This window comes from Setaria viridis, chromosome 9 (genome assembly GCF_005286985.2).
Source record: "Setaria viridis chromosome 9, Setaria_viridis_v4.0, whole genome shotgun sequence".
In the NCBI taxonomy this organism is placed as follows: Eukaryota; Viridiplantae; Streptophyta; class Magnoliopsida; order Poales; family Poaceae; genus Setaria; species Setaria viridis.
Window position 1 is genome coordinate 46,939,764 of NC_048271.2, and position 11,576 is coordinate 46,951,339.

The window sequence follows — 11,576 nt, forward strand, 5'->3', positions numbered from 1 at the left end:
TGCGACAAACTCAGTTGCTGCTATCTATTCTACAACCAGAGATTCGAAGTACATTTGGTACTAGCAAACCGAAGCAAAGAGGAGATCGGATCGAAAGGCCTAGGGAGATGAGAGACATGGGGGGAGAGTACAGTGTGCGGCTGCGCTCCGTGGCTCCGTGCCACTGTGCAGGCGCCTGGCTCGCCGCTCGCGGATCATTTCACCACCCCCAGCAGCAGCAGGATCTGGAGGAAGATGTAGGACACGCCCCCGATGGTGGCGTACTGAAGCTTGCTCTCCCCCTCCACGCCCGGGAAGTCGCCGTCAGCGGACTTGCTGAACCCGCCGGCGAGCCATGCCAGGTTCCTGTACCCATCGTCGTGCAGCATCCTCACCGCGATCAACGACCTTCGAACCAACACAATAAACAACAGGATAGCTTTTGTTACTACCAAGCAGGAGGCCAACAAACTCGCACCCTTTATCTCATGCTTGTTACTATAATCAATCAATCTTATTGACCTGAGGCCTTCGCCGCAGGCGACGAGAAGCTTGGCGTCCTTGCCGCCGTCGCCGGCGACGGCGGCGGCGACGTCGTCGACGAAGCGGTGGTTCATCTTGGTGAAGGCCTGGCCGGTCCAGAGCCCGATGTAGCCGAAGTGGACCCACTTCTTGAGCAGCGTCACGGGGCCCATGTCGTCGTCCCCCACGAACAGCGGCACGTGCGCCGAGCCCCGCACGCTGGCGCGGGCGAGCTCCCACGGCGGCCGCACGTCCAGCAGACGGAACCCCTCCGCGCCCAGCGCCTCCGCCGCGTCCTTGGGCCGGACGGCCTTCACTGCGCCCGACCGCACCAGCGCCTCGGCGCCCCCGGCCCACGACGTCGCCTGCGCCCTGACGCGCGAGCGAGACAGGCTAGGGGAGGCGCACGACCTGATGCAGCAGGTGGATGCCGCCGCAGCAGCACCCATCATCGCCATGGCCACCGGCGGCTGCTTGGCTGCTGCTTCTCAGTTCAGGCCCGAGTCCTCACTCGCATACGTTGCCAGGTCACACTTATCCACACGATTTTCTCGGCCCAATCCGCGCCGTTGGTACACGGGTCACTAACTCACAACAGCTCCTGGCCGCACGATTCGTCCAAACAGATGAGGCGGAGCCTGACGAGATCTCCGGCGCGTTTGATTTGTCCCGCATCTCGACGGGCTAAAGGCGCGTTAGCGGCAACGGAGAGATACATAACAAGCATACTAGATCCTCCTAACAGTAAAAAAAAAAATCGATTCCTAATGCAAACAAACATCGATCGACATTCGATAGACATGGGCAGCATGCCCGTTCTCTGCTACGGGCGCGCTAGGTGAACTCGAAGCGCATGAGGAGCTTGACGCTCTTGAACTTGTGCCCCTTGTGGTCGAACAGCGGGACGGCGCGGATCCCCGGCCGCAGCTCCTCCACCGGCAGCGCCGTCTGCCCGCCGAAGTCGTCCTCGCTCACATCCTGCTCGTGCACCTCCACGCGGAGCACCGCGATCTCAGGGACGGTCAGCGGGAAGGCGAACTCCTCCTCCCACACGGGGACCCAGTTGTCCTCCACGGCTTTCGTCTTCCTCATCACCGAGTCTAATGGAACTCCGGCAATGCCAACCTATTGGTGAACCAGAACCGAATTAGCAATGCCTCTTTAAGCTTCAGGGTGATGCGACTGTCTTTCGGATGATCAATAGGGGTCGCGAGCTTTCAAACATTGGCATGAGCTCAAGGAGTGAGCAGACCTTTACATAGAAATCTGGAGGTGAGTATGTGTCGAAGTGTGTCTGCTTGAAGTCTTTGTGCCAACCTTCGCCCATGTACACCTTGACCTGCACACCAGTACCAGATCAACCCATTTCTGAGACCCACAGAGAGCTAAAAAGAAGCACCTCGCAAAAAGAAGCAGCATGGCATCTACCTTCAATGTTGCCTTGACCGGTAAATCTGCCTTGGGATCAAACACCTTTCCGTCTGGACAAGTTTGCATCAAGAAATCAGGTTTCTTCACATAACCGCAGCCACCGTTGGCTTTGTAAAAACCATGCATTAACCAAAGTGCTCTTCCATATCCCTGGAGGAAAAAAGATGGAGGGAAAAAATTATATGTCATCATGACATTAGACAGCTTCTGCACAATTAATGACTGCTTAACAGCATAAGCAAAGGGAAAATACATAGCACAATTAATTCCTGCATTCTACTTATGTTACAGCACCAAACTCAATAATCAGGGTTCCTTCGAATGATTTGCTAAAAAGACAGCACAGATACGCCCCAATCATGAGACAACCGAGCAACCAACACACGACCACAGTGGTAAGTTGGATCTTGACTAAAAACATGACTACAGTGCAAATTTGGCGAGGTGAATCTTGATCCAAATCACATACAGGAAATCCAGGAACTATTGGAGTTCAACGAGGCCACAATATATTGCTCAGATTGCAATCAGACCTGCATATTGAATGCCACCATTTGAGCACCATGCACCCAGCCAAGAAATGGATTATAGTTGGATGAATTGAAGCGGGTTCCCTTTGGATATATTCTCAGCATATTTCTATGTGTGAAGCTGCTTGGAACAAACAGAAAGTGCACTTCAGTAAGAGAACAAAAGTAGGCAACCAAGGACTGACCACACCATTATCGTCTCTCCTCCAACATTTGCTGAACAATGAAAATGTATTGAGTAAACGAACCTCACAATGTTGGGACCATGATTTGCTGCCACTTTTGCAAGTTCTTGCTCACTCAAACTGAGGCGCCTAACTTTGTCAGGGTCATTCTTTAAGGCATCCACAAGAGGACCCTTTGGCTTTCCTGCCTTGATAGTAATCAGGTGTTTATACTCTGTTGCCACATGCTTGCTTGTTTTCTGCTTATCATCATCATCCAGACCTCTTCCGCGATATAATAGATCATCATCATGCTGCTTGAGCACCATTTAGTAAAATATTGATAGGGAGAAATTGCTGACTAAGAAAACAAAAGGTAAAATGTAGCAGAATTTAAGATCAGTACCCTGTCGGCAACTTGCATCTCATCCTGAATATCTGGAACTTCTACTCCCCATGCTGCTTCTTCCTTTTCTCCCTTTTTAAACTGGGATTCAATTTCTCTATCCTTCATGGTACCGCTGTTTGCTTCAAGGTACTCCTTTGGGGGTTTAGTTGAGAGCAGGACACGCCCCTTTAGAGCTTCAGGTGAAGGAAATTCTTGAAGATGTTTTGATTCAGGGTAATATAGGATGTCTCCAAACACTTCAAGGACCATCTATACAAAATTTCAGAAGTAGCTACACTAGAATCACATACCATACATTAACCATTCAGAGAAATACAGTTACCTTAGCTACTTTCGCCTGAAGATCAGGTGTGAGGTGGTCTTCGAATGTTATAATAACAGGATAGGGAGATGCCACAAAAGCATATTCTTTGATGGATCTCAAGCATTTGATAAGTGATACTGGGGCAGTCAGTGTCCTACCAAGAGTGAAAAGGTAAATGAAGTTACAGCACATCTCATGGCAGCTTCAATTTTAGTATAGATATAATGTTCAACAAGATGATGTGCAAAAATCTCTTCATGAATGGAGCACCAAGCAACAACATGTGCAAATATATATACCTTCCATGGAGAACGTCAATGTCATCTTTAGAAGAATTTGGCCATATGTCCAATTCAATTACACGAACACCTATTTGCAGTGCCTTGATGATGGGAGCATCACTGCAGTCACTGCTGAGTTGATTACCGGTCAGATACGAGTTGTGTCCAGTGTATATAAAATAGTGCGATAGCGGTGCGTTCATGTCCTGATGGACCTGGAAAAAGAAAGGTATTTAATATCAAACAGTTCACAGAGTGCATACGGGACCATTAAAATTGCAGATCAATAATGGAGCTTCACGTGCTAGCCACAGAAGATAATGGCCAAAAGAACTTTTCTTTGACTGTGAAAGACACCTAACAATCCATTCAATCTACAATCTTCAGAGCTGTTATGGATCAACCAAAGTCAAAGCATTGTATCATCATTCAGCTACCAGCTTGCTAAGAATGATGTGTCCCGACACAACAATAGCAAAGGCAATGGCACAACATTAAACCTGTATTAATTCATTGATAGAAAAGTCACCGCGAAATCCCAACGACAAGCCTATGAAGCTACCAAGCTAAGCATGACAAAACAATCTGATTATGTGATTGAACAATGGCCGCAAATGTTGAAATGGCACGCATTATACAAGGAGCAGTTCACATTCGCAAGCCACCTTTGTGATCCATGAGGAGCAGCTCGCAAATCCCCTACGCGATCAGGAAATGCAACTAATTTGACCTAATCCGTTACCGAATGCGGCCTCCCACATTGCGTAATCCGTCCCCGAATGGAGCCTCCCAAGCAGCAATCAATCGCAGCAATACACGCAGGCAACATTGAATCAAGGCCGCATTTGGGCTGGGGCTCGAGGAGCAGCTTGAGGGTGGCTTTACCTTGGAATGGCGGAGGGGCGGGTTGAGTTCCTCGGAGAAGAGGAAGTGCATGAAGTCGTCGACGGTGAGCGCCGGCCTCCCGAAGCGCGGGGTGCGGCTGCGGTCCAGGAGGACCCGGTCGACGACCTGCTCCGCGACCTCGCCGTCGGCCCCTCCCCAGGCGGCGAGGTAGCGGCGGAGGTCGTCGGGGCCCATGTAGGGCGACCCGGCGGCGAAGCGGGAGAAGAGCGCGCGCACGTCCTCGGGCGTGGCGGTGTCGCCGAGCGCGAAGTGGCGCGTGAAGAAGATGCAGCACTTGTACGTCCCCATCTCCGCGGTGGACGACGACGCCCCCGCCTCGCCTGCCCCCTCCTCGGCCTCGGCCTCGCTCTCCGTCCCCGACGGAGGTGTGTGGGGTGGGGAGGCGCGCGGGGGAGCTGGAGCTCCTTTGTCTCGTTTGGGCATTTTCGCGCCGCGAGGTTTCAGGGCGATCCGGTGGGTGGACGGGCGTGCGGAGGGGGAGGAACAGGGAGAGCGGCGCGGCGTCTACTAATTTCGAGGAACTGCCGGCTGGTTAAGTACCCACCCCCGCCCGTTGATTCTTCTCTAAATGCGGCAGGTGTGCGTGCATCTGTGCTGATGAGCGCCTGAGCAGGCGGCGTTCACGTTTTTGTTCCGCCACGGCCGCCGTGGAAGCGACGAGATGCCCCCAAACAAAACTTCGGAACAAACGTCGTGGAATCGTGGGGCATCGTTGGAACCAAACTTTGGAACAAACGAGATGCCCAAAGCCCAAAGGTGAACCAACCACCACGGCATTCGTGGAATCGTGGGGATGCGTGACCTCTCTCGCCAGGCCCTCGTTTCCCGGGGCTCGCATCCGCATCGTGAACTGAAGCCTCCAGTGCGGTGAGGCGCGTGGTTCGTGTCGGATGCCGGACGTTCGAACTTTTCTGCTGCAAACCTTGCAAACGTCGTCTGCCACGGTCTGCAGTCTCGCATTGCGCATTCTTTCATTGTGCAACCAGGATTGCAGTTCACACTGGAAATGAACAGGATTGCAGTTCACACTGGAAATGTTCCTGGAGTTGGAAACACAAACCTAGAGGTCCATGTAGCTCCCTTGTATCGATCGTCTTCGAAGGATGATTTGTTGAAGCAAGTTCCGGTGATACTCTTAAAGACGAACCCAGGGGCGTTAGGCATGGCTCGTGCCAAGCAGCACAACAGTATAGCGTGATTGAAATTATAGCATCACCGCTAGATAATCAGGATGAACAGAAAATCAAATATACTTGGCGGCTGAGGAAAAAGCAGAGTGTGACACCGGGGAAGAATTTTAGGGAATGCCATCTGACCATCAAGCTGATTTAATGACAACGTCCTTCCTTTTTACGAATAAAATAATAGCACATATTTTCACATATGATTCAGAAATGATGAAAAGGCTAATCATGCAATAGCACAAATGCAAATAGTAGCAAATAGAACTACCCAACAACACGAACTCAAGGGCCGACTTGTAACAAGAGATAAAGCTAGCCTTCCTCTGATTTTTGAACCAGTAATTAGCACACATACCTAAATATTGAACAATTTCTTATAAATTGCAACGCTAAAAATTGAACAGTGAACATAAAGGAAACTAAGCATGGTGATCCTAAATAAACCAGTCGTGGTAAGTAATCACAATGAAAATTTTGCACAGACCACGACAGCTCACTTTAGAAAGTCAGATTTCCACCAATAATACTTCGGCAAAACCTAATTACTTCCTTTTCTTTACCAAGATCTACACTGAGCACCCACCATGCCCACTGGACATTTCAGGACATTACAGGACATTTCCCCACTGGCCAGATCATAAGTAGTTCTGCAAGGTCACAGCAAAAACACTCCAGTGACTGACTGGTTAAAAGGCAGTCCACTCCATCCACCAAACAAATTCCGAACATTATCTGCACAGAAAGGAGAGAAACACAGTTTACAACTCTGCACATTTGTTGTATACTTGTAATTTACAAAGTAACAAGGGAAAGAGTACAAAGCAATATAAAGTTTTTATCATTCTCAAAATTGCAACACAAGTACACAACAACATAGAAGAAAATTCCTTCTTGAAGGACACTTTGACTTGTGAAGTGTAACATTTCATGCAAGAAGAGTGAATAAAGACATTTCAGTTATCTTAGGCAAAAGAGAAGACAAATAAGCCACTGAAAACAAATTCTGGAGTTCAGGTAGGTTGAAGTTATGTTGGCTTCAAGAATCAGTTAAAAGCAATGGTTTCTCCAAAAGAACTGCCTATGTTAGTAAATGAGTTTATCTGAAGTATCTCATCACCAAACTCATCTACTTACCATCAAACAAGTACATGCAACCTAGCCTGAGATCCATAATGGACAAAGCAAGCATGGATTCCTCTATCAAAAACATGAACAGAGAAAAATGGATCCAAACACATTCTATGTATGGTTTTTATGGAAACTGAGAAACAATCTGTGTTTTCTGAGAATATCTCGGATGGGTATGGACAAGGTCTGGAGCCTGATGATGCTGAGAAGATGGGGAATCCTGTGCCCAGAGACAATGAGGGGCTGGGAAAACTAACACGACAATGGGAGGAGACTCCCCCCAAGGCCTTGTTCTAAAGAGCTGGGCAATTTCATTGGGAAGTTAAAAGTGTACGCCGATCAACACTAAGGCTACTACCAGGAAGAACTGTGACATGGAGTTGCAAAGAAGCAGAAGATGCCAGGAGGCAGGAACAACTGGGAGAGGAAGTCAGGAAGGGTATCTGCAAGAATGGAGCTAAATGAGCCAATGAGATTTGAGGAGAAACATGTAAGGAAAATGTTGCCGTTGTATGCTAATAGGACTGTAGTCATCTAATCCTGGTGCTTTTCCCAGCAAAGACTTGTGTCTGAAGATGTTTAATCTAGAGGAAACCAAGGTTACAAAATCTTAAACGTTTTGTAAACTTTTGGTCCATTCATAATGAATGAGGGAGATGTGGCTCTTCAACTCTAAATATAGAGGTACCAACTTGAATAGCTGCATATACAGATCCTAAGTATCTTCACCATCGACATAAATAGTCTATTGATGAAATAAAAGGATATCCAAAGAATTATGTTAAAGGCCCTTCATGCTAAAGGAACTTTGCATGCCTTAGAGTCAGAGCTTTTTTGCCTTTTTTATCAAAATGGGAGTTGGGTAAAGCAAACTCCCTCCTTGGATGAGCACTGGCTTAGTCAAGTAGAACAAGGTTGCGCTGTTTGATGCTCCAATCAAAAAAAAAAAGGTGGGACCATGCCAGTACAAAGAACTATGCGTTAGAAGCAGCCCACCAGCTTCCATAGAACAATATCACAGCAATGTAGACCTAAGTGGATTTATTGGATTCTGGGGAACTATCACGAGTATGTCCAGCCTATAGAACGAGAATGCCGTGTTGTCCAGTGGAGCTTAAAAGAAGGTGACTTGGAGCCTAAAGAAGGTGACTTGCGCAAACAGCTGACTACTTTTCAGGAATAGCCAAACCTACCCAGCTGACTCAAGGAAGCATCTTCAATTTGTCATTAGATTTAACATAACTTGGTGCATTTATCAACAATTTGTTTCCAGCTCTAAATGATACTTGCAATACACCAAAAGGAACAGAAGAATTACCGCCTATATCATGTGAGCACTAGCGCAAAACTGATAACTATCGCTTTCATTCGAATGACATTTTTTAAGTATTATTTGATGCTGCACAGCTTGTAAGACTAGAAAACTGGACCAGCACTCCAATAGCATGTAAAGAGTTTTCAATTTCTGTAGGAAATATCGCCAGCTAACATACAACATTTCCTAGTTCCAATAGGCACATAAACATTTATATCTAGACGAATTATACTTCATCAGCAATCAGACCAATGGAAAGAATAAGCTACCTTGTATATCTATGGGCAACCAAAAAAGGATTACACCTACAATTCAGAGCCCCAACTTATCTTGTAAGGCATGTGTTTGCAGGTCTCTTCTCATTATCAGTTAGATGTATAATCGTAATGGCATTTTGTTCTCACATGCACAAATGTTGTCGGGTAAATTTCCAAGCACCCACTAATCGATTATGGAAAGTAAGCAGAAGATGCAGGTCTTCCAAATATAAGTTAAATATGTTCAACATTATCAAGTGAAGTGTGGTGGGTGGTGCCTACCTAGTAACGACAAACATCTTACAGATACTGCAAAGAGTAGACAAGGCTGCATTAATCATGGTACCGCATAATCACTTTTCAGTTATAATCATGGCGGAAACAAAACCAATATCATGGAGAAACGATAAGACTGGTTAATTCAAATGAGATAAACACAGTAAGCATCCATCCAACTTGGTCTTCTATGAGCCTCAACTAACTCATCTTTATGTAGGGGTGTCTTTAGGAACTCAAATTGTTAAACCAAGATTGTAGGGCTAAATATTTGCTCTTAGTGCTTAGCAACAATGATCAAATTAAATATCAGCATGGTCTAGCAAAGTTTTCAAGCATACCTTCCATACCATAAACGGTATCAGAAGATGACGAGCAGCGAGAACAGCATGTACACGAGCCAGCACGCATAGGCAATGAGGCCCCTATGCTCGTCGCCGCTAGATGCAAGCTCTGCGAGCAGCCTGGTGCAGACCCTGGTGGACCATAACACGAACGCCATCCCCACTCCAAATATAAGTCCGCCGCCCCGCGGCAGGAAGAGGGAGACCGCGGAGAATATGACCATGGGCAGCATGCAGTATCCGACGAGGCTGACGCACCGGTACAGATCGAGGTCCCCGCGGCGGCCGCCCGACAGCATGGAGAAGACGAAGTAGAGGAAGAGGGATGCGACGGTGACCCAGCCGAGCACGATCCCGAAGTGAAACTTCCCCGCGAGGAGCTGGAAGAGTCCAAAAGAGAGGAGGAAGAGGAACGGGCCCGAGAGGTCGGCGTCGGCGTGGAGCGAGGGGTCGGCCGAGCGGAGCGGGTGGAGGATGGAGATCGTCTTCCGCCAGATCTGGCGCGTGTTGATGCCGAGCTCCTCGAGGAGAGGCGGCTCGTCCTCGAAGGATGCGCCGGAGCCGCCGACGCCCATGGGCCCCGCGAAGAGGGGCGGCGCGGAGGAGGAGGAGGCCGCGGCAGCGGAGACGTCGAACGACATGAAGGGGAGCGGGTTGGCAGCGGACGAGGTGGAGGGGCGCGGCGGCGCGAACGCGGGCGGAGGGGAGGCCCCCATGCCCGGGGCAGGATGGCGGCGGTGCGTCGGGGTGGACGGCGTGAAGACCACCGGAGGCACGGGGAACTCCTTCGCCATGGCCGCGGCGATCGGGGAGAAAGCGGCGGCGGTGAGGGTTAGAGATCTGGGATGTTGCGGGAGATCGTGGAGTTGGGTTTTGGCCTTCGAGAGGAGGGAGGTCGTCGGGGATTCGAGGGAGGAATCGCGCTATCTTTCTTGCGGCTTTCGGGTTTTGCTTTTCCGTGTTTTTTTTTTTTTGCGCGTTTCGTGGTTAAGCAAAGGGGTAAATGCGTGAGTATGTTGCTTTGGTGGAAAGGATCCGATAGTCTGAATTCAGTTCTTTTTCCTATGTCTCGAACACAATTACAAGATGTATCCGTACACAACACCACACTCTACACACTCTTTTCGAGATGTATGCTAATCTAAAACATATATGCAACTATACTTAGGGCAACTTCAGTGTGCAAAACAGTCGAATCATGACGGTGTGGCGGGGAAACAAACTAATAGAGCATGTGGTGAAGGTTGAATGCTATGTGTCAGAATAGAAATCAACTTCCAAATAGCATTCGAACTCTGATGAAGAAAATACGTTATCTAGCACATGGTGGAGGGAGGGAGGCAAGCATAAGACTTTTCTCCGTTTGTGCGAGCATAGGACATGCATGAAGACTAATATTTCTTTTTACTGCAAAAAGAGTCCCACCAATCGATGTTTGCGTTGGAGGTATCGGACATTAGTTTCATTCATTTCCCGTGAACAGCAACAGTTGGCACAACACTGGAGCTGCCCTTACTGAAGAGATTCATAAAGTCTTCGACTCTGCAAATGACTGGTAGACATGACATCATCTCATTATGGCTTGTCGGAGATTGAAGGTAGATAGTAAGTGCATTTTAGGGAAAATACTCGATGCTACAATGCTAATGGTTAGCACTCTATCGAGTGGACTTACTACCAAGTTGAAAAAGGTTGTTTCGTTGAATTTGAAGAGCTGAGTCTTCTAGTTTGTACGATATCTTCTTTTCAAAGGATCGTAAAAAAATGGTTGTCGTGTTTTTTTTACAGTTTTAAAAATATAGATATACAGCTGGACGAGATGAATTTGTACGTGATTCTAATATTTTATTATGAAAATGTGATAATGGAACTCGTTATGAATGAATAAACGCACGTAACTTTCAAGTTCGTTACCGCACTTCGTAACTCGAATTTAGATGGACATGTTTTATCCGCTAAGATGGAGGTGTAAACGGTGTAAACACACCGACCGAGTGGTTGATGCCAGTGGCCGTTCATGTGCTGCCACGTGTTACAAATCGCGTATGCCCAGCTAGTGACACGCCCGACGCCTCTTGCCTCCCAGAACTTCAACTCCAAACCCGGTCAGCCGGTCCTGTTCCTGCTTGACACACTGTCACGTTAAATGAGGCCGGGGCTGGCGTCAGCACGGCGGTGGAAACTGGAACGTTTTCCTCTCTTTACCTCGTCCAAAAAGAAATCCTCTTTACATTTTCTAATGAAAAAAAGAAATCGAGTTCAAACGATTTATTTGCTAATCATAAGTATTTCAATTGTTCACAAATAAGTGACGTAGTATCATTGTCAAGAGTATTATAATGTCTCGCAAAAAAAAAGAGTATTACAATACATCAATTTAGTTACAAAAGGTAAGTCAAGTACTAGTCTTATAACTTTTGGGACAAAGTGATTAGTTTAAACGTAAATTAATTAACTTATCCTAAACAGCGTGTATGTACAAACGGAGGGCATAGCATGATATTGCTTGTTAGTTTCAGCTTTATCAGCCATCAAACACAGTATTT

General features: G+C 47.6%; 3 protein-coding genes across 4 annotated transcripts; all 3 read right to left on the reverse strand.

Annotated features, from left to right (window-relative positions):
* Positions 1–1,106, reverse strand: LOC117837846 (rhodanese-like domain-containing protein 10). The gene is made up of 2 exons (XM_034717623.2): positions 502–1,106; positions 1–387 (listed from the first exon to the last, which is right to left on the reverse strand). Exons 1-2 carry the CDS (start codon positions 957–959, stop codon positions 195–197), a joined length of 651 nt encoding a protein of 216 aa, XP_034573514.1. The 5' UTR covers positions 960–1,106; the 3' UTR covers positions 1–194.
* Positions 1,107–1,196: 90 nt separating this feature from the next.
* Positions 1,197–5,216, reverse strand: LOC117837843 (phosphoinositide phospholipase C 2). The gene is made up of 9 exons (XM_034717620.2): positions 4,506–5,216; positions 3,639–3,835; positions 3,358–3,493; positions 3,033–3,284; positions 2,711–2,940; positions 2,466–2,583; positions 1,930–2,082; positions 1,754–1,840; positions 1,197–1,626 (listed from the first exon to the last, which is right to left on the reverse strand). The coding sequence occupies exons 1-9, from the start codon at positions 4,947–4,949 to the stop codon at positions 1,336–1,338; spliced, it is 1,908 nt and encodes a 635-aa protein (XP_034573511.1). The 5' UTR covers positions 4,950–5,216; the 3' UTR covers positions 1,197–1,335.
* Positions 5,217–5,921: 705 nt separating this feature from the next.
* Positions 5,922–10,003, reverse strand: LOC117837844 (uncharacterized). Of its 2 annotated transcripts, none has more exons than XM_034717622.2 (2): positions 9,037–10,003; positions 5,922–6,442 (listed from the first exon to the last, which is right to left on the reverse strand). In XM_034717622.2, the coding sequence occupies exon 1, from the start codon at positions 9,822–9,824 to the stop codon at positions 9,048–9,050; it is 777 nt and encodes a 258-aa protein (XP_034573513.1). In that variant the 5' UTR covers positions 9,825–10,003; the 3' UTR covers positions 5,922–6,442; positions 9,037–9,047. The 2 variants fall into 2 exon arrangements, with proteins under 2 accessions (XP_034573513.1, XP_034573512.1); XM_034717621.2 differs by having other exon boundaries at positions 9,028–10,000.
* Positions 10,004–11,576: the final 1,573 nt, after the last annotated feature.

Excerpts from the sequence above, each read along its gene's own strand:
- LOC117837843 (XM_034717620.2), bottom strand. The coding sequence starts at position 4,949 with ATGCCCAAACGAGACAAAGGAGCTCCAGCTCCCCCGCGCGCCTCCCCA. Across the intron at positions 3,836-4,505 it reads CGCCCCTCCGCCATTCCAAG|GTCCATCAGGACATGAACGC; the intron begins GTAAAGCCACCC and ends TTCTTTTTCCAG. Across the intron at positions 2,083-2,465 it reads TGGTGGCATTCAATATGCAG|GGATATGGAAGAGCACTTTG; the intron begins GTCTGATTGCAA and ends TTTTTCCTCCAG.
- LOC117837846 (XM_034717623.2), bottom strand. The coding sequence starts at position 959 with ATGGCGATGATGGGTGCTGCTGCGGCGGCATCCACCTGCTGCATCAGG. Across the intron at positions 388-501 it reads GCCTGCGGCGAAGGCCTCAG|GTCGTTGATCGCGGTGAGGA; the intron begins GTCAATAAGATT and ends GTTGGTTCGAAG.
- LOC117837844 (XM_034717622.2), bottom strand. The coding sequence starts at position 9,824 with ATGGCGAAGGAGTTCCCCGTGCCTCCGGTGGTCTTCACGCCGTCCACC.